General features: G+C 46.4%; 1 protein-coding gene across 1 annotated transcript in view; it reads left to right on the plus strand.

Moving 5' to 3' along the window:
- Positions 1-1116: 1116 nt before the first annotated feature.
- Positions 1117-22020, plus strand: part of LOC134983306 (zinc finger protein OZF-like) — a 55388-nt gene continuing 34484 nt past the window's right edge. The window contains exon 1 of the mRNA XM_063949020.1: positions 1117-1564. Within this exon, the coding sequence (XP_063805090.1) occupies positions 1183-1564 (382 nt within the window). The 5' untranslated portion in view covers positions 1117-1182. The remainder of the gene's footprint in view (positions 1565-22020) is intronic.

Genomic DNA, 22020 nt, shown 5'->3' on the forward strand with positions numbered 1-22020 from the left:
ATGGAGAATCACCGGCCCCTCACATCACTGGGTAAGAGGAGACTGTCATGTATTGTACAGGGGAGAGCAGGTATGGGGACCCCTATATACACACATCACCTGATAATCACATATATACACTGTACTCAGTCACTGTGTGTCTCCTACAGATGGGCCCAGTAACAGAGATACCCCAGAGAGATGTCCCCGTCCTCTGTATTCCCAGGATTGTACAGAGGAGAATCACAGGATCCCACAGGAGGATCAGGTAGGTGGGATTTAGGGTCTCCCCAATATACCGAAGTGACTGTCACTATATGATGTTTAGAGAAGCTGTGTGTCATTATATTTGTCTTGTTTACATAGCGTGAAGCCCAATTAAATAATATTAAAATAAAAGATACAGAGGGAGAAGAAGAGACGTATGTGACTGATATAAAGGCAGAAGATACAGAGGGAGAAGAAGAGACGTATGTGACTGATATAAAGGCAGAAGATACAGAGAGAGAAGAAGAGACGTATGTGACTGATATAAAGGCAGAAGATATAGAGGGAGAAGAAGAGACGTATGTGACTGATATGAAGGCAGAAGATATAGCGGGAGAAGAAGAGACGTATGTGACTGGTATAAAGGCAGAAGATATAGAGAGAGAAGAAGAGACGTATGTGACTGATATAAAGGCAGAAGATATAGAGGGAGAAGAAGAGACGTATGTGACTGATATAAAGGCAGAAGATATAGAGGGAGAAGAAGAGACGTATGTGACTGATATGAAGGCAGAAGATATAGCGGGAGAAGAAGAGACGTATGTGACTGATATAAAGGCAGAAGATATAGAGAGAGAAGAAGAGACGTATGTGACTGATATAAAGGCAGAAGATATAGAGGGAGAAGAAGAGACGTATGTGACTGATATAAAGGCAGAAGATATAGAGGGAGAAGAAGAGACGTATGTGACTGATATAAAGGCAGAAGATATAGAGGGAGAAGAAGAGACGTATGTGACTGATATAAAGGCAGAAGATATAGAGGGAGAAGAAGAGACGTATGTGACTGATATGAAGGCAGAAGATACAGAGGGAGAAGAAGAGACGTATGTGACTGATATGAAGGCAGAAGATACAGAGGGAGAAGAAGAGACGTATGTGACTGATATAAAGGCAGAAGATATAGAGGGAGAAGAAGAGACGTATGTGACTGATATGAAGGCAGAAGATACAGAGGGAGAAGAAGAGACGTATGTGACTGATATGAAGGCAGAAGATACAGAGGGAGAAGAAGAGACGTATGTGACTGATATAAAGGCAGAAGATATAGAGGGAGAAGAAGAGACGTATGTGACTGATATAAAGGCAGAAGATATAGAAGGAGAAGAAGAGACATATGTGACTGATATACAGACAGAAGATATAGCGGGAGAAGAAGAGACGTATGTGACTGATATAAAGGCAGAAGATATAGAGGGAGAAGAAGAGACGTATGTCACTGATATAAAGGCAGAAGATATAGAGGGAGAAGAAGAGACGTATGTGAGGGGTGATCTGCAGTGTAAGGAGGAGGAGATCCCTAAAGATATCAGCACAGGTGAGTAATAAACACTTATTACAGAAGTCACATATTCTCCTTGCTCAGTCACTACAGCAATCTTTTATCCTACACCCTCCTCCGCCATCTGCCCTGTTCTCAGTTGGGTGTTTATAACACAAGGTTATCCATGACAAACATCACATGAAGAGAGTTATTACACACATCACTATAGTGTTATTAAAAGTAACAAGCAGAAGTTTATTTTTAGGGATCATATATAAGTAGTAGTGTGTTTTTTGTGGAGCGTCTAATTTGTATGGGATCGAAATTTCTCAGTTTAGCAACCTACTACAGGGGATCTGCATCTCTCCTCAGAATCCGGAGCACAGAGTCAGCAGTGAGTACTGGTTGTAAAGGGGCCCTAGTTACAGTTACACTTATGGTAACCATAGCTTCTTCATGGATCCAGGAGGCAGTTTGACAGACTTCCTCCCGCGGACCGCACACAACGCTGCTACTTTCTGGCTCTAAGCCCTGGGTCTCAGCTGCGCAGCTTCCCCGCCGCCCCCCTCCTTCTGCTGGCGCTGTGACAGAACAAACGGTCTAAATCAAAGTAAATAATATAAAGAAAATAAAGAAAAGCAGGACAGACCTGCTGACAAACCCGTGGCATGGCGGTTTTCCTGCTCACCTGGGGTCCCCCTTGGGGGGCGCAGAGTTGGAAGGTTTTCGGGACGCCTGGGCCAAAACATCACCGGACGTCTGGGTCAACAATATTTCCCAGGGTTACAGGATAGTTACAAGAGCGTCCGCACAGTCCATTTATTTGCAGCGCGAGGGCCTAGGTGCCCATTGTGAGCAGGAGCGTTACAGGAGGCAACTTCAAAGACTCCTGCATACAAAGGGTTAAGTCGCCAGTCCCGGATTCTCAATGAGGAACGGGATTTTATTCAAAACTTTTGGTAGTGCAAAATACCTTCATATCCCGATTTGGACCCATCACCAAGCTTAGTTAAGATTTGCACCGGTGTGGGATCACTACCGAATCAGGGCCCTGCCATTCGGTCTATCATCAGCTCCAAGAATCTTTATAAAGATCATAGCAATAGTGGTGACAGGATTGAGACAGGGGTCACGATCATACCTTATCTAGACGATCTACTGATCAAGGCCTCATCTCAGAAACAGCTGATAAAGGATGCTCAGACATCTCATCAATTTCTCATTCAACATGGGTGGATTGTGAACTTCCAGAAATCCAACCTCATGCCAACTCAACGGATTCAATTCCTCGGTCTCATCTTGGACACGATACAATTAAGAGTATTCCTACCAGAGAACTAGATCTAGGACCCACAGAGGTTAGTGGCTCAGGTACTAAGGACACAGACGGGTTCTCTACACCTCTGTGCTACTTCTCGAGAAGAGGGTGGCGTCATTCGCAGCTCTCCGGTACGGGGGACTTCATTCCTGACAATTGCAGATGAAACTCATTGCTCAGGGAGCAGGTTCGCACTGGCTTCTACATCGAAGAATCCAGCTTCCACCGCGCATACGAACCTACTTGATTTAGTGGTCGTTGCACAAGAATCTCGCAGCAGGCAAGAGATTCGGCATTTGGGATTGGAGGATCCTGACAACGGACGCCAGTCTCAGAGGTTGGGGTGCCGTCCTAGTGGAACAAATTCCTAACGGTTTGCAGATTCAAGATGGAATAAATCCAGTCAGTTATTGTGGGTTTAGAACATGGAGGGGTCATGGTATCCATGGACATAAAGGATGGACGTTACAGGAGAGCAGCCTACCCATAAACATTCTCCAACTGAGAGCAGTTTACAATGCGCTTCTCTTAGCCGCAGACCTAGTCATGGGTCAACACTTAAAGATACAGTCGGACAATGTCACGATGACGGCTTACATAAACCATCAAGTAGGAACAAGGAGCAGGATGGCGTTAAAGGAAGCCACAAAGATCCTGTTGTGGACAGAAAGGCGAAACATCATCCTCTCGGCAGTGTTCATTCCAGGTGTGGAAAACTGGGAAGCAGATTATCTCAGCCGCCAGGACATGCATCCGGGAGAGTGGTGTCTACATTCACGGATTTTCGACATGGTGGTGAGGAGATGGGGTCTACCTCAAGTCGATCTAATGGCGTCTTGGCAAAACCATCAGCTGCCCAGATATGTGTCCAGGACAAAAGATCCAGCAGCAGAAGGAGTGGACGCATTAACACTTCCTTGGTGTTACAGGAGGGTTTACATTTTTCCACCTTTCCCACTCATACCCAGGGTTCTGAAACGGTTGAAACGAGAACGAGTGTGGGCATTTCTAATCGCACTAGATTGGCCCCGCAGGGGTTGTTACTCAGACCTGCGAGGGTTACTAGTGGAAGATCTTTGGCGGTTACCTTAGAGGGAGGACCTGCTATCTCAGGGACTGTTCCAACACCCACACCTGCACAGGCTGCGTTTAACGGCGTGGCTATTGAAACCCGGATCTTAAGAAATAGAGGGATACGAAGAACGGCCATTCCTATGATGTTTGCCGCTTGGAAGCCGGTCACAGCCATGCACTACTACAGGATTTGGAAGAGGTACATGGACTCGTGTCAAGAACATTGGTGGAATTCGACGAACTTCCACTTATCCAGACTTCTACTTTTCCATCAGGCCGGTCTAGATGTAGGACTGAGGCTGGGCTCTCTGAAGGTTCAAATTTCGTCTCTCTCCATCCTATTTCAACAAGCGGTTAGCATTCTTGTCAGAGGTTCAAACCTTTTTACTAGTGATGAGCGAGTGAGGCACTTGATTTACTGGAGCATTAGGAGTACTCAGAGAGTGCAGAGTTTTGCTGATAGTTATACTAGTGACCACCAGTTTTATTTATTATTTAATATAATCCGTTCTCTGCCTGAAAAAAAACGATACACAGTCACATACCATATCTGTGCTCAGCCTCAGTGTGCTGCATGATAATATCATCTATGTATATCTGACTGTGCTGAGTAGTGCTCACTGCTCACACAGCTTAATTGTGGGGGAGACTGGGGAGCAGTTATAGCAGGAGTACATATTTAACAGTGCACACTTTTGCTGCCAGAGTGCCAGTGTGACTGACCAGCAGTGACCACCAGTATATTGTCTGCCTGAAAAAGTTAAACACTCGTGTGGTGTTTTTTTTTTTTATTCTATAAACGCATTCTGCTGACAGTGTCCAGCAGGTCCGTCATTCATTATATTTCTATCTTCTTCATGCTAGTAGTTTAGGAGTCTGCAGTGCTGACAGTGTCCAGCAGGTCCGTCATTATATAATATATACCTGTCCTGCAGTAGTGATATATATATATTTTTTATATCATTATCATCCAGTCTATACTAGCAGACGCAGTACGGTAGTCCACGGCTGTAGCTACCTCTGTGTCGGCAGTCGCTCGTCCATAATTGTATACCTACCTGTGGTGGTTTTTTTTTTTCTATCTTCTTCATACTAGTAGTTTAGGAGTCTGCAGTGCTGACAGTGTCCAGCAGGTCCGTCATTATACAATATATACCTGTACTGCAGTAGTGATATATATATATTTTTTATATCATTATCATCCAGTCTATACTAGCAGACGCAGTACGGTAGTCCACGGCTGTAGCTACCTCTGTGTCGGCAGTCGCTCGTCCATAATTGTATACCTACCTGTGGTGGTTTTTGTTTTTCTATCTTCTTCATACTAGTAGTTTAGGAGTCTGCAGTGCTGACAGTGTCCAGCAGGTCCGTCATTATACAATATATACCTGTCCTGCAGTAGTGATATATATATATTTTTTATATCATTATCATCCAGTCTATACTAGCAGACGCAGTACGGTAGTCCACAGCTGTAGCTACCTCTGTGTCGGCACTGGCAGTCGCTCGTCCATAATTGTATACCTATCTGTGGTGGTTTTTTTTTTTTCTATCTTCTTCATACTAGTAGTTTAGGAGTCTGCAGTGCTGACAGTGTCCAGCAGGTCCGTCATTATATAATATATACCTGTCCTGCAGTAGTGATTATATATATATATATTTTTTATATCATTATCATCCAGTCTATACTAGCAGACGCAGTACGGTAGTCCACGGCTGTAGCTACCTCTGTGTCGGCAGTCGCTCGTCCATAATTGTATACCTACCTGTGGTGTTTTTTTTTTTTTTTTCTATCTTCTTCATACTAGTAGTTTAGGAGTCTGCAGTGCTGACAGTGTCCAGCAGGTCCGTCATTATACAATATATACCTGTCCTGCAGTAGTGATATATATATATTTTTTATATCATTATCATCCAGTCTATACTAGCAGACGCAGTACGGTAGTCCACGGCTGTAGCTACCTCTGTGTCGGCAGTCGCTCGTCATCCATGAGTATACTAGTATCCATCCATCTCCATTGTTTACCTGAGGTGCCTTTTAGTTGTGCCTATTAAAATATGGAGAACAAAAATGTTGAGGTTCCAAAAATAGGGAAAGATCAAGATCCACTTCCACCTCGTGCTGAAGCTGCTGCCACTAGTCATGGCCGAGACGATGAAATGCCATCAACGTCGTCTGCCAAGGCCGATGCCCAATGTCATAGTACAGAGCATGTAAAATCCAAAACACCAAATATCGGTAAAAAAAGGACTCAAAAATCTAAAATAAAATCGTCGGAGGAGAAGCGTAAACTTGCCAATATGCCATTTACCACACGGAGTGGCAAGGAACGGCTGAGGCCCTGGCCTATGTTCATGGCTAGTGGTTCAGCTTCACATGAGGATGGAAGCACTCAGCCTCTCGCTAGAAAAATGAAAAGACTTAAGCTGGCAAAAGCACAGCAAAGAACTGTGCGTTCTTCGAAATCACAAATCCACAAGGAGAGTCCAATTGTGTTGGTTGCGATGCCTGACCTTCCCAACACTGGACGTGAAGAGCATGCGCCTTCCACCATTTGCACGCCCCCTGCAAGTGCTGGAAGGAGCACCCGCAGTCCAGTTCCTGATAGTCAGATTGAAGATGTCAGTGTTGAAGTACACCAGGATGAGGAGGATATGGGTGTTGCTGGCGCTGGGGAGGAAATTGACCAGGAGGATTCTGATGGTGAGGTGGTTTGTTTAAGTCAGGCACCCGGGGAGACACCTGTTGTCCGTGGGAGGAATATGGCCATTGACATGCCTGGTGAAAATACCAAAAAAATCAGCTCTTCAGTGTGGAAGTATTTCAACAGAAATGCGGACAACATTTGTCAAGCCGTGTGTTGCCTTTGTCAAGCTGTAATAAGTAGGGGTAAGGACGTTAACCACCTCGGAACATCCTCCCTTATACGTCACCTGCAGCGCATTCATCATAAGTCAGTGACAAGTTCAAAAACTTTGGGCGACAGCGGAAGCAGTCCACTGACCAGTAAATCCCTTCCTCTTGTAACCAAGCTCACGCAAACCACCCCACCAACTCCCTCAGTGTCAATTTCCTCCTTCCCCAGGAATGCCAATAGTCCTGCAGGCCATGTCACTGGCAATTCTGACGAGTCCTCTCCTACCTGGGATTCCTCCGATGCATCCTTGCGTGTAACGCCTACTGCTGCTGGCGCTGCTGTTGTTGCTGCTGGGAGTCGATCGTCATCCCAGAGGGGAAGTCGTAAGACCACTTTTACTACTTCCACCAAGCAATTGACTGTCCAACAGTCCTTTGCGAGGAAGATGAAATATCACAGCAGTCATCCTGCTGCAAAGCGGATAACTGAGGCCTTGGCATCCTGGGCGGTGAGAAACGTGGTTCCGGTATCCATCATTACTGCAGAGCCAACTAGAGACTTGTTGGAGGTACTGTGTCCCCGGTACCAAATACCATCTAGGTTCCATTTCTCTAGGCAGGCGATACCGAAAATGTACACAGACCTCAGAAAAAGACTCACCAGTGTCCTAAAAAATGCAGTTGTACCCAATGTCCACTTAACCACGGACATGTGGACAAGTGGAGCAGGGCAGACTCAGGACTATATGACTGTGACAGCCCACTGGGTAGATGTATGGACTCCCGCCGCAAGAACAGCAGCGGCGGCACCAGTAGCAGCATCTCGCAAACGCCAACTCTTTCCTAGGCAGGCTACGCTTTGTATCACCGCTTTCCAGAATACGCACACAGCTGAAAACCTCTTACGGCAACTGAGGAAGATCATCGCAGAATGGCTAACCCCAATTGGACTCTCCTGTGGATTTGTGGCATCGGACAACGCCAGCAATATTGTGTGTGCATTAAATCTGGGCAAATTCCAGCACGTCCCATGTTTTGCACATACCTTGAATTTGGTGGTGCAGAATTATTTAAAAAACGAGAGGGGCGTGCAAGAGATGCTGTCGGTGGCCAGAAGAATTGCGGCACACTTTCGGCGTACAGGCACCACGTACAGAAGACTGGAGTACCACCAAAAACGCCTGAACCTGCCCTGCCATCATCTGAAGCAAGAAGTGGTAACGAGGTGGAATTCAACCCTCTATATGCTTCAGAGGTTGGAGGAGCAGCAAAAGGCCATTCAAGCCTATACAACTGAGCACGATATAGGAGGTGGAATGCACCTGTCTCAAGCGCAGTGGAGAATGATTTCAACGTTGTGCAAGGTTCTGCAACCTTTTGAACTTGCCACACGTGAAGTCAGTTCAGACACTGCCAGCCTGAGTCAGGTCATTCCCCTCATCAGGCTTTTGCAGAAGAAGCTGGAGACATTGAAGGAGGAGCTAACACAGAGCGATTCCGCTAGGCATGTGGGACTTGTGGATGGAGCCCTTAATTCGCTTAACAAGGATTCACGGGTGGTCAATCTGTTGAAATCAGAGCACTACATTTTGGCCACCGTGCTCGATCCTAGATTTAAAACCTACCTTGGATCTCTCTTTCCGGCAGACACAAGTCTGCTGGGGTTCAAAGAACTGCTGGTGAGAAAATTGTCAAGTCAAGCGCAACGCGACCTGTCAACATCTCCTCCTTCACATTCTCCCGCAACTGGGGGTGCGAGGAAAAGGCTCAGAATTCCGAGCCCACCCGCTGGCGGTGATGCAGGGCAGTCTGGAGCGACTGCTGATGCTGACATCTGGTCCGGACTGAAGGACCTGACAACGATTACGGACATGTCGTCTACTGTCACTGCATATGATTCTCTCCCCATTGAAAGAATGGTGGAGGATTATATGAGTGACCGCATCCAAGTAGGCACGTCAGACAGTCCGTACTTATACTGGCAGGAAAAAGAGGCAATTTGGAGGCCCTTGCACAAACTGGCTTTATTCTACCTAAGTTGCCCTCCCACAAGTGTGTACTCCGAATGAGTGTTTAGTGCCGCCGCTCACCTTGTCGGCAATCGGCGTACGAGGTTACATCCAGAAAATGTGGAGAAGATGATGTTCATTAAAATGAATTATAATCAATTCCTCCTTGGAGACATTCACCAGCAGCAATTGCCTCCACAAAGTACACAGGGAGCTGAGATGGTGGATTCCAGTGGGGACGAATTGATAATCTGTGAGGAGGGGGATGTACACGGTGATATATCGGAGGATGATGATGAGGTGGACATCTTGCCTCTGTAGAGCCAGTTTGTGCAAGGAGAGATTAATTGCTTCTTTTTTGGTGGGGGTCCAAACCAACCCGTCATTTCAGTCACAGTCGTGTGGCAGACCCTGTCACTGAAATGATGGGTTGGTTAAAGTGTGCATGTCCTGTTTATACAACATAAGGGTAGGTGGGAGGGCCCAAGGACAATTCCATCTTGCACCTCTTTTTTCTTTCATTTTTCTTTGCGTCATGTGCTGTTTGGGGAGTAGTTTTTGGAAGGGCCATCCTGCGTGACACTGCAGTGCCACTCCTAGATGGGCCAGGTGTTTGTGTCGGCCACTTGGGTCGCTTATCTTAGTCACACAGCTACCTCATTGCGCCTCTTTTTTTCTTTGCGTCATGTGCTGTTTGGGGGGTGTTTTTTGGAAGGGCCATCCTGCGTGACACTGCAGTGCCACTCCTAGATGGGCCAGGTGTTTGTGTCGGCCACTAGGGTCGCTTAGCTTACTCACACAGCTACCTCATTGCGCCTCTTTTTTTTCTTCTTTGCGTCATGTGCTGTTTGGGGGGTGTTTTTTGGAAGGGTCATCCTGCGTGACACTGCAGTGCCACTCCTAGATGGGCCAGGTGTTTGTGTCGGCCACTTGGGTCGCTGAGCTTAGTCATCCAGCGACCTCGGTGCAAATTTTAGGACTAAAAATAATATTGTGAGGTGTTCAGAATAGACTGAAAATGAGTGGAAATTATGGTTATTGAGGTTAATAATACTTTGGGATCAAAATGACCCCCAAATTCTATGATTTAAGCTGTTGTTTTTTAGGGTTTTTTGAAAAAAACACCCGAATCCAAAACACACCCGAATCCGCCAAAAAAATTTCGGTGAGGTTTTGCCAAAACGCGTTCGAACCCAAAACACGGCCGCGGAACCGAACCCAAAACCAAAACACAAAACCCGAAAAATTTCCGGTGCTCATCACTACTTTTTACAGGAGGTTCTGAGGATACAACCCCCTTTTCGTCCTAACACTGCGCCATGGGACTTAAATTTGGTGTTGGAATGTTTGAGATCTCCAACTTTTGAGCCTTTAGGCAGAACAGACCTGAAATATTTATTTTGGAAGGTCACATTATTGCTTGCCTTGGTTTCGGCCAGGCGTGTTTCTGAGTTGGGAGCCTTATCATGTTTCATGAGGTTAGGGCAGAACTCCTTACAAAAGCAGATTTCCTTCCTAAGGTTGGTTTCGGGATTTCACGTAAACCAGCCAATTGTGGTCCCATCTTTTCAGGATCTCGCAGATGGGGAAGTGTCCTTGGATGTTGTCCGAACTTTACGGGTATACGTACAAGTTATGTCGTCCTTCAGAAAGTCGGACTATTGTTTGTTCTTTATGATAAGCCAAAGAAGGGCTGGCCAGCATCTAAGCAGCCTTTGTCTAGATGGATTCGACTTGCCCATTCAGCAAGCTTATATTTCCTGTGGCAAACAGGTTCCGGTTCAGACGGGTGCTCATACTACACGATCAGTGGGTGCCTCATGGGTGGCTGCAAGAGGTGTTTCCACTACTCAACTTTGCAGAGCGGCGACGTGGTCCTCAGCCCACACGTTCGCAAAATTTTACAAGTTTGATACCTTTTCGTCCTGAGACTCTAAGTTCGGACGTTTAGTTTTGCAGGCCACCGACAGCACTCCCTCCCTGGGGGATAACTTTGGGATGTCCCCTACTGTGTAGGACTCCAGTGTCCTCTAGTGGATGAAAGAGAAAAGAGGATTTTGGTACTTACCGATAAATCCATTTCTCTGAATCCTCAAGGGGACACTGGATGCCCACATCGGTGCTGTCAACCTGCTGTGTTCAAGGTTCTTGTTCAAACAGTTCGTGCAAACAGCATTAGTTTTTCTGTTAAGAGTTTCTTGGATGCTGTTTGATATGTTGTACGGTTCGGTTCCTCGCCATGTGCTATAGTATCATGTCCTGTTCTCTCGGTCAAATTTTCCAAACTGAGGGATATTGTTAGGCGCCGCGGTCCGGGTTCCCTTCGCAGCCCGGCGCCTAGCAACTAGGGACGCCGAGCGTGCTGAGCCGCCGGGTCCCTAGCAACGCTAGGACGCCGTGCGCGCTGAGCCGCCGGCTCCCTAACAACGCTAGGACGCCGGGCGCGCCGAACCGCCAGGACCCTAGCAACGGGGACGCCATGGGCGGACCGCGTTCCCCGTTGCAGGGTCGATCTAGTTTAATTATAGCACATGTTTCCTGGTCGTGCAGCAAGGCAGCTGCACGACATTTATGTTAATCAGGCTCTGGAACTCTGATTGGAGGAGTCAAGGTTTTAAGCCTTCCCAGTGCCTCACACAGGCGCCGGTTATAGCTTCCTGCATGCTGCTTAGGTTTGCTGAACGTCAGTTCCTGTCCTGCTGTGTCCGGTCATTCCTGTTTCCAGAGTTCCCGAATCTTGGAGTTATCATCTCATCCTAAGAAGTCTCTGGTCCTCTATTGTCCGCCACGGTCGCCAGAGAATCTCGTGTGGTGTTCGTGAGTTGCGGCTCTGCCGTGTGCTGCGGCTCAGCCCGCTATATTTTTTTGTATTCTGTTTCGGAGCATTTGCGGAGGGTTCCGCTTCCACAAGTCCTCTCCGGAACTCGGCGGTGCCGGGTAGGAGAGTGGACAAGTGGTATTTTGGTTGTCCTTTTCCCTGGCGGTATTTCCGCACATACTTTAGTTTTAAGTTACCTTGTAGCCCCTGGCCTTGTTGCTGAGTTAGAGGGCCCCTTGTTATCACCCTGTCTCGGATTTCCCTTTGTCTCCCATTAAGACCTGAGGGGGCATCGGAGTTGGGCAGACGTAATCCGCCCTTCAAATGCGGCTGCCATGGGCTCAAGCAACCATAGTCTCGCAAGGGATTTCTGACAGCACGGGCGAGACAACGGAGTTAGGGCGCCAGGGGCTATTTTCCATTCCCGCTTCCTTTCCCAGCATTACGTTCCAGTGCTCAGGTCCTTGTCATCAAATCTCCTCAGACCAGAGTGCTGGAATCATAACATTATAACCGGCCATAACCAAAACTTAAAATTAAACGGGGTTTAATTTTTTCTCATTCAGTTTTTGTGAGAGTTTATCGGCCTCATGAATCCGTCAGGTTTAGGGCCGAATCCCGGTCAGCTCTTAGTAAACCAGATTCAAGAACTTACTCAGATGGTTCAGGATCTTTCTCTTCGGGTGAGATCGCAGGAAGATCTTTTGCGAGCCTCCCCGAAGGTAGTCTCTGAACCAAAGATGCATTTGCCCGACCGTTTTTCCGTGATAGAAAATAATTTTTTCATTTTAAAGAATCCTGTAAACTTTATTTTCGTTTAAGACCAACATCCTCTGGTAATGAATCTCAGCGGGTTGGGATTATTATTTCCTTACTCCAGGGGGATCCTCAGACCTGGGCATTTGGTTTAAGAGCAGAGGATCCTGCGTTGTTATCTGTAGACGCCTTTTTTAAGTCTTTAGGGGTCTTGTATGATGACCCAGATAGAGAGGCGTCCGCTGAGAGTCAGCTGCGCGCTCTCAAACAAGGAAAAAATCCTGCGGAGGTTTATTGTACCGAATTTCGCCGTTGGTCGAACGACTGTGGCTGGAATGACCCTGCCCTGCGCAGTCAGTTTCACCTCGGTTTATCTGAATCTATAAAAGACAGTCTCCTCCAGTACCCCGCTCCTGAGACTCTCGATAAACTTATGGAGCTTGCTATAAAGATTGATCGTCGTCTCCGTGAGCGGAGGGCTGAAAGAGGAGCATCTGTAAGGTCTAGTCCTTGTGTATATTCCATTCCAGAGGACGTCGAGGAGCCCATGCAGATGGGTCTCTCTCGGCTGTCTCCTGAGGAAAGAGCCAGAAGACAAAATTCCGGTCTTTGTTTATACTGTGGTTGTAAGGGACATTTTGCTCGTAATTGCCCGAACAAGTCGGGAAACGCTTTGACCAAGTGAATTGTGAGGGGGTTCACTTAGGTCTGCAGCTTATCTCCTCGAACAACTCTCTCTTAGTCCCCGTTAAGGTTTCCTTTGGTAGCCTCAGTTCTTTGGTGTCGGCTTTTGTCGACAGTGGAGCTGCAGGAAACTTTATGGATTTAACTTGGGCTAAGGCCTTAGGTATTCCGCAGTTACCATTAGATAGATGTATCACCATGCACGGCTTAGATGGGGGTCCGCTTTCTAATGGGATAATTACTCACCGTACACCTCCAGTAGTACTTACCGTAGGAGCATTACATTCCGAAAATATTGAATTTTACCTTACACATTGCCCGGCAGTTCCTGTTGTTCTGGGTCACCCCTGGCTGGCCTTTCATAATCCCACCATTGATTGGCGGTCCGGGGAGATTTCCCAATGGGGTTCTTTTTGTGCTAAAGAATGTATTTCTTATCCAGTCAGGGTTGCAGCAGTCGTCCCAGAGCTCATTCCTGTGGAATACCAGGATTTTGCTGATGTGTTCTCCAAAGGCAATGCGGACATTCTGCCTCCCCATCGGTCCTACGAATGTGCAATTGAACTAGTTCCAGGGGCCACTTTGCCTAAGGGGAGATTATATGCCTTGTCCGGGCCAGAAACCACGGCCATGAATAGTTATATTCAGGAAAGCCTAAAGAAGGGATTTATTAGACCATCAAAATCTCCCTTAAGTGCTGGTTTTTTCTTTGTGGAGAAAAAAGATGGCTCGCTAAGACCATGCATTGATTTTAGGGCACTGAATAAGATCTCTGTTAAAAATACCTATCCCTTGCCGTTAATTTCTGTACTCTTTGATCAGTTACGTTCCGCCGTGATTTTCTCTAAAAAGCTTACAACCTCATCCGAATTAAATCTGGGGATGAGTGGAAGACTGCTTTCAGCACTCAGTCGGGTCACTATGAATACCTGGTGATGCCGTTCGGCCTGTCAAATGCTCCGGCGGTTTTTCAAGACCTCATTAACGATGTTCTCCGTGACTTCCTTGGGAAATTCGTGGTCGTTTATTTAGACGACATCTTGATATATTCTGAGTCGATGGAACAACATGTTACCCAGGTGCGTCTGGTTCTTCAAAAGTTACGTGAGAATCATTTATATGCCAAGCTGGAGAAGTGTGATTTTCACATCACAGAGGTATCTTTTTTAGGGTACATAATTTCTCCCCAGGGATTTTCCATGGAACCGAAGAAGCTCCAGGCCATCCTTAATTGGGCGCAACCCACTAATTTAAAAGCAATTCAGCGCTTTTTAGGGTTTGCGAATTATTATAGGCGGTTCATTCATACTTTTTCTGACCTGGTCGCTCCCATAGTAGCGCTGACTAAAAAAAGGAGCGGATCCCTCCAATTGGTCGCATGAAGCTGAGTTGTCCTTCCGGGCCTTGAAACAAGCCTTTGTCTCGGCTCCTGTCCTCAGACATCCTAATCCGGAACTGCCCTTTATTGTGGAGGTTGATGCCTCAGAGGTTGGAGTGGGGGCTGTCCTTTCTCAGGAAGATCCGGAGTCTCTGGAGTTACATCCTTGTGCCTTCATGTCCAGGAAATTCTCCTCTGCTGAATCCAACTATGACGTTGGTAATCGGGAGTTACTGGCAGTAAAATGGGCTTTCGAGGAGTGGAGGCATTGGCTGGAGGGAGCTAGACATACTATTTCAGTTTTTACTGACCATAAAAACCTGCAGTATATTGAATCAGCTAAACGGCTTAATGCTCGGCAGGCACGTTGGGCATTATTTTTTACTCGTTTCAGGTTTATAATCACCTTCAGGCCTGGTTCCAAGAATACGAAAGCTGATGTCCTCTCACGTAGCTTTCTTCCGGTTCACAATAGCAATCCTGTTGTTACCCCCATAGTTCCATCTTCGGTCATCCGGGCAGGCCTCACACAAGATTTATTTACTCAGTTAAACCAGCTTCAACACCAAGCTCCTAGACTTACTCCTGCTGGTCGTCTTTATGTCCCTGAATTTTTGAGAGGCACTGTTTTAGCTGAGTTTCATGACAACAAAGTCTCAGGGCATCCGGGTATCACTAAGACCTTGGAGTTAGTCTCTCGCTCAGTGTGGTGGACTAGTCTTCCTAAAGACGTTAAGGAATTCGTCCATTCCTGTCAGGTTTGTGCACAGCATAAGGTTCCTCGTTCGTTGCCTATCGGGCAACTCATGCCTTTAACTGGTCCTCTCAGGCCATGGTCTCATATTTCCATGGATTTTGTGGTTGACCTTCCCCTTTCAGCCGGATTCCGAGTCATTTGGGTGGTAGTGGACCGTTTTAGCAAAATGGCTCATTTTATTGCTCTTCCCCGATTGCCTTCTGCTCAAGGGTTGGCAGTTTTGTTCCTCCGCCATGTGTTCAGGCTTCATGGTTTGCCCACTGATATTGTTTCTGATCGGGGTCCACAATTCATCACACGATTCTGGAAACGGTTTTGTGTTTCATTGAAGATGAAACTGTCTTTAACATCTGGTTACCACCCACAGTCTAACGGCAAACCGAACGAGTCAACCAGTCACTAAAACAGTATTTACGTTTGTATTCGGCCAAACTCCAGAATGATTGGTCCGAGTTTCTCCCTTTGGCTGAATTTTCTTATAATAACTCTTGTCATTCCTCCACCAAAGAGTCTCCGTTCTTTTCAGTTTTTGGTTTTCACCCTAGAGCCAACTCTTTTTTTCATCATTCTCCAGTTTCCTCGTTGTCCTTAACCTCCCATCTCAGAGCAATTTGGAGAAAAGTGCACTTTGCTCTCAGAAAAGCGGCCTTCCGAGAAAATACATTTTCTGATAGGCTCCGACGTCCTTGCACTTTTAAGGTGGGAGATAAGGTGTGGTTGTCAACTCGCAACATCAAGCTTCGACAATCCTCGGCTAGACTGGGACCCAAATTTATTGGACCGTTTCTTATCACTAAGAAGGTCAACCCAGTTGCCTTTCGGCTACGTTTACCTAGAGCTCTCAGAATTGGAAATACCTTTCACTGTTCCCTGTTGAAACAATATGTTTCTTCCAGTAGATTTCCTCGGAGGACCCCTCAGGGTAGATCTCCGGTGGATGTACAGGGACAACAGGAGTTCTTGGTGGAGAAGGTTCTTGATTCTAAAGTGTCCAGGGGTCGGCTTTATTTTTTGGTCCACTGGAAAGGCTATGGTCCGGAGGAAAGGTCTTGGGTCCTGGATAAGGATCTTCATGCCCCTAAACTCAAGAGATCATTTTTTCTGGAATTTCCTCAGAAACCTGGCTTTAGGGGTTCATTGACCCCTCCTCAAGGGGGGGGTACTGTTAGGCGCCGCGGTCCGGGTTCCCTTCGCGGCCCGGCGCCTAGCAACTAGGGACGCCGAGCGTGCTGAGCTGCCGGGTCCCTAGCAACGCTAGGACGCCGTGCGCGCTGAGCCGCTTGCTCCCTAGCAACGCTAGGACGCCGGGCGCGCCGAGCCGCCAGGACCCTAGCAACGGGGACGCCACGGGCGGACCGCGTTCCCCGTTGCAGGGTCGATCTAGTTTAATTATAGCACATGTTTCCTGGTCGTGCAGCAAGGCAGCTGCACGACATTTATGTTAATCAGGCTCTGGAACTCTGATTGGAGGAGTCAAGGTTTTAAGCCTTCCCAGTGCCTCACACAGACGCCGGTTATAGCTTCCTGTATGCTGCTTAGGTTTGCTGAACGTCAGTTCCTGTCCTGCTGTGTCCGGTCATTCCTGTTTCCAGAGTTCCCGAATCTTGGAGTTATCATCTTATCCTAAGAAGTCTCTGGTCCTCTATTGTCCGCCACGGTCGCCAGAGAATCTCGTGTGGTGTTCGTGAGTTGCGGCTCTGCCGTGTGCTGTGGATCAGCCCGCTATATTTTTTGTATTCTGTTTCGGAGCATTTGCGGAGGGTTCCGCTTCCACAAGTCCTCTCCGGAACTCGGCGGTGCCGGGTAGGAGAGTGGACAAGTGGTATTTTGGTTGTCCTTTTCCCTGGCGGTATTTCCGCACATACTTTAGTTTTAAGTTACCTTGTAGCCCCTGGCCTTGTTGCTGAGTTAGAGGGCCCCTTGTTATCACCCTGTCTCGGATTTCCCTTTGTCTCCCATTAAGACCTGAGGGGGCATCGGAGTTGGGCAGACGTAATCTGCCCTTCAAACGCGGCTGCCATGGGCTCAAGCAACCATAGTCTCGCAAGGGATTTCTGACAGCACGGGCGAGACAACGGAGTTAGGGCGCCAGGGGCTATTTTCCATTCCCGCTTCCTTTCCCAGCATTACGTTCCAGTGCTCAGGTCCTTGTCATCAAATCTCCTCAGACCAGAGTGCTGGAATCATAACAGATATATAGGAAACTATAGGTCTGTAAGACAACACAGAAGTAAACTATATGTCAGTAAGACAATACAGTAGGAAACTATAGGTCAGTAATACAGTAGGAAACTATAGGTCAGTAAGACAATACAGAAGGAGACTATAGGTCAGTAAAACAATACAGAAGAAACTTTAGGTCTGTAAGTCAATACAGTAGGAAACTATAGGTCAGTAAGCCAATACAGTAGGAAACTGTAGGTCAGTAAGACAATATGGAAGGAAACTATAGGTCAATAAGACAACACAGAAGGAAACTATAGGTCAGTAAGACAGTACTGTAGGAAACTAGGTCAGTAAGACAGTAGGAAACTATAGGTCAGTAAGACAGTAATACAGTAGGAAACTATAGGTCAGTAAGACAATACAGAAGGAGACTATAGGTCAGTAAGACAATACAGAAGGCAACTAGGTCAGTAAGACAATACAGAAGAAACTATAGGTCAGTAAGACATTACAGAAGGAAACTAGGTCAGTAAAATAATACAGAAGCCACTATATGTCAGTAAGACAATACAGTAGGAAACTGTAGGTCAGTAAGACATTACAGTAGGAAACTATAGGTCAGTAAACAATACAGTAGGAAACTATAGGTCAGTAAGACAATACAGAAAAAAACTATAGGTCAGTAAGACAATACAGTAGGAAACTATAGGTTAGTAAGAGAATACAGTAAGAAGCTATAGGTCAGTAAGACAATATGGAAGGACACTAGGTCAGTAAGACAATACGGAAGCAAACTATAGGTCAGTACAAAAACACAGTAGGAAACTATAGGTCAGTAAAACAATAGTGTAGGAAACTATAGGTCAGTAAGACAATACAGTCGGAAACTATAGGTCAGTAAAACAATACTGTAGTAAACTATAGGTCAGTAAGACAATACAGAAGGAAACTATAGGTCAGTAAGACCATGCAGTGAGAATAGTGGGGTGGCGGTAGTGAACGTAAGGGGGGAGGAGTAGGGGGTAGGGAAAGAGCAGCCGGCAAGAGTATTAACATGGGTATTAAAGTTTTTACCAAAACACTAAGTAATAACGATTATGGGTCACCGTTGCTGCATAAAGAGAATGATGCCCCTAGCACAAGGGGAAATACTGATCTTAATTGTATGTAAACGCTAGAAGCCTTACAGGAAAAAAGGGGGAACTAGAAATCCTTGCAGCAAGCAAACAGTATGATACTATAGGCATTACTGAAACTTGTTGGGACGAATCTCATGATTGGACAGTCAATCTAGAGGGTTATACGCTGTTCAGGAGAGACCACTTAAATAAACGGGGTGGAGGGGTATGTCTTTATGTAAAGCCGTTATTAAAACCTCATATACGGGAGGATATTCAAGAGGGGACTGTAAATACTATTGAGATGTTATGGGTAGAAATTGCATGCGGGGGTAAAGCAATAAAAATGTTATTGGGGTTATGCTACAGGACGCCTGGTATTAATGTGTCTGATGATGAATTGTTACTGAAGCAAATTGAAAGAGCAGCAGGAGTAGGAGACATAGTAGTGATGGGAGACTTTAACTATCCAGAGATAAATTGGAAAATCCGTTCATGTGATACTGCTAGGGGTAATATGTTTTTATACATACTAAATTATATCTACTTCATTCAATTAATCGAGGAACCAACTGGTACAATGCAATCTTAGACCTGGTATTAACAAACAATGGGGAATTGGTATCAAATATTATAGTAGGGGAGCCCATAGGAAACAGCGACCACAATATGGTCTCATTCAATATCAGTTTTCATAAGCAGTCCTATACTGACTCAAGGATTGTAATAAAATATGCAAAAAAGAAATAAGAGCGGCTAAAGTAGAAACTGAAAAACTAGTAGCAAAGGAAAGCCAAGCAAATCCCAATTTTTTTAAATATATCAACAGCAAGAGATTAAAGGAGAGTATAGACCAGTGTTTCCCAACCACGGTCCTCAAGGCACACTAACCGTCATGGTTTTAGTGATATCCAGGCTTGAACACAGGTGACTTAATTAGTACCTCAGTTATTTTGATTTAACCATCTGTGCTGAAGCCTGGATATCACTAAAACCTGCACTGTTGGTGTGCCTTGAGGATCGCGTTTGGGAATGCCTGATATAGACCCTTTAAAAGGCAAATTGGGAGTCTTAATCAAAAATGATAATGACATAGCGGACAAACTAAATTAGTTTTTTTTTCAACTGTATGTACAAGAGAAGACCAAACGCAGAGACTAACACAATGGCCCTCATTCCGAGTTGTTCGCTCGCAAGCTGCTTTTAGCAGCTTTACACACGCTAAGCCGCCGCCTACTGGGAGTGAATCTTAGCTTCTTAAAATTGCGAACGAAAGATTCGCAATATTGCGAAAAGACATCTCTGTGCAGTTTCTGAGTAGCTCGAGACTTACTCGGCATCTGCGATCAGTTCAGTGCTTGTCGTTCCTGGTTTGACGTCACAAACACACCCAGCGTTCGCCCAGACACTCCCCCGTTTCTCCAGCCACTCCCGCGTTTTTCCCAGAAACGGTAGCGTTTTTTCCCACACGCCCACATGCTGTCCATGAGGTCAAGACCGAGCTGGTAGCAATAGGGAACAGAACTGACCACCTGGAACGCAAGGTTGAAGAACTTGTTACATCCCATAACGAACTAGTCTCCTCCCATGACCTCCAGCAACGGGAGCTGGACCAGTTCAAATCAAAGATGGCAGATATGGAGGACAGGTCGCGACGAAACAACATCAAGATCCGGGGCATACCGGACTCGGTCACCAACTCTGAGCTAGAACCCTATGCCACAGCCTTATTCAAAAAATTACTCCCTGCTGCGGACTCTGCAGAGCTCCTGATTGACCGCATCCACCGCCTTCCCAGACCTCGCACCGTCTCTTCTGACCTCCCTAAAGACACCCTCCTCCGTGTCCATTTCTTTCCCGTTAAGGAACGTATCATGAGAGCTGCTAGAGAATCCAAAAATTCAGATACCTTAGGGGGTCTTCAAATTTTTCAGGACTTCTCTGCTGTCACCATCGCAAAGAGGCGGGCCCTTGCACCCATCACTCTCGCCCTCAGATCACATGACATCATGTACCGTTGGGGATTCCCTGTTAAATTGATAATTACCTACGAGGATTCTACCTTCATCGTATCCTCCCTAGATGCGGGAGTTAAATTGTTGATGGACTGGGACATTACCGTTCAAAGTCGGCTGCACCGCCGCGTACTTCTGCTGTTCGCCACGACTGGTCTAATACCTGAGCTATGTGATAGTTATGTTAGGTCCTTCCAATTGTACTTTGGCCCTCTGAGGCTTTAGACACCTTTCCCTCTACTGAGATGGAAGGCCCTACTGACGTTGCTGCTCAGTTCATTTGCCTATTCTTATCCAGGTTTATGTGTTACAGGTTCACTCTTATTTTTCATTGGTGCTTCTTCTACAATGTTATTAGTTGTAGTCTAGATTTGTCTTATTTGTTAAGGGGCGCTATTCTGTCTTAGTAATACTTACAGACGACCCTGTGCTCTCGCCCCTTATGTTTTTATCCATGTTTTTCCACGTGATTTACTATACATGTTTGCATTTTTTCAGGTTGTTATGTTGAAGTGGCGTTGTCTGCTCCGCCAGCCCGCCTCCAACTCTTTCTATACTACTGCAAGTTCCCGTATTTTTGTTCCCCCTCCCCTGCAGTAGTCATACAGGTCCAATATACCAGACCTTTTTTTTGTTTTTTTTGTTTCCCCACTCCCTGGTTCAGACACCTGCCCCTTTCCCTACCGAGCTCCAGACTCCTCTTTGTTCTACATTTACTGTGGTACTAGATTTCTTCATTTCATTTCTGACATGTATTTCCAATGTTGAATCTTCTCTCTCTTAATGTTAAAGGACTGAACTCACCTAACAAACGCAGATTGGCACTCTCTTTTTTCCAGCAACAAAAATCTGATGTCATCGCACTACAAGAAACCCATTTCTCCTCTGCTTACCCTCCCTTTTTAAAAACAGCAACTTCCCTGTAGGATACTTTGCAAACGGCCCGTTTAAACACAACGGGGTGGCTATCCTGTTTAGCAAACATGTTTCCTTTGTCCTCCATTCTCAGATCTCGGACAAAAATGGCCGATACCTGATTTTAACGGGCCTCCTTGTCGATAAACCAGCTACACTAGTTTGCCTATATGCCCCTGTGACAGGACGGTACCGTACGAAAGCACTTGCCGCTTTCGCGTCCCGTTGACTGCGCACAGACTGGAAGGTCAAGTCACACGAGGCCTGACCACATAGGGGATTCCCGCTTACCGTCAGTAACCGCCTGTTACTGACTCCACCCACTGCATTGTGGGCGGGTTTTTGCTGCCACCACCAAACTCCTAACCTGCCGTGGCGTTTGGAACCACGGTTCTACTCTGTATGTGCCGACGCACTGCCTTTACCACACCTGTGTGGTGTTGACGAATCCCCACTAGCCACTTGCTAGGCCTCTACCGGTAGCTGGCGGAGGGCGGAACTTGGAGACGTTAGGTTCTTCCCTGGACAGCCGGAGAACGGAGCTAGGTTTGGCCTAACCCTGTTGGTCACAAGATGAAGCAGTCTTCTTGAGGCAATGATGTTTATTGCTCAATAACCTGTAAAAAGGCTCCTCCCTATTGCTAG

The sequence above is a fragment of the Pseudophryne corroboree genome (genome assembly GCF_028390025.1).
Source record: "Pseudophryne corroboree isolate aPseCor3 chromosome 3 unlocalized genomic scaffold, aPseCor3.hap2 SUPER_3_unloc_12, whole genome shotgun sequence".
NCBI lineage: Eukaryota > Metazoa > Chordata > Amphibia > Anura > Myobatrachidae > Pseudophryne > Pseudophryne corroboree.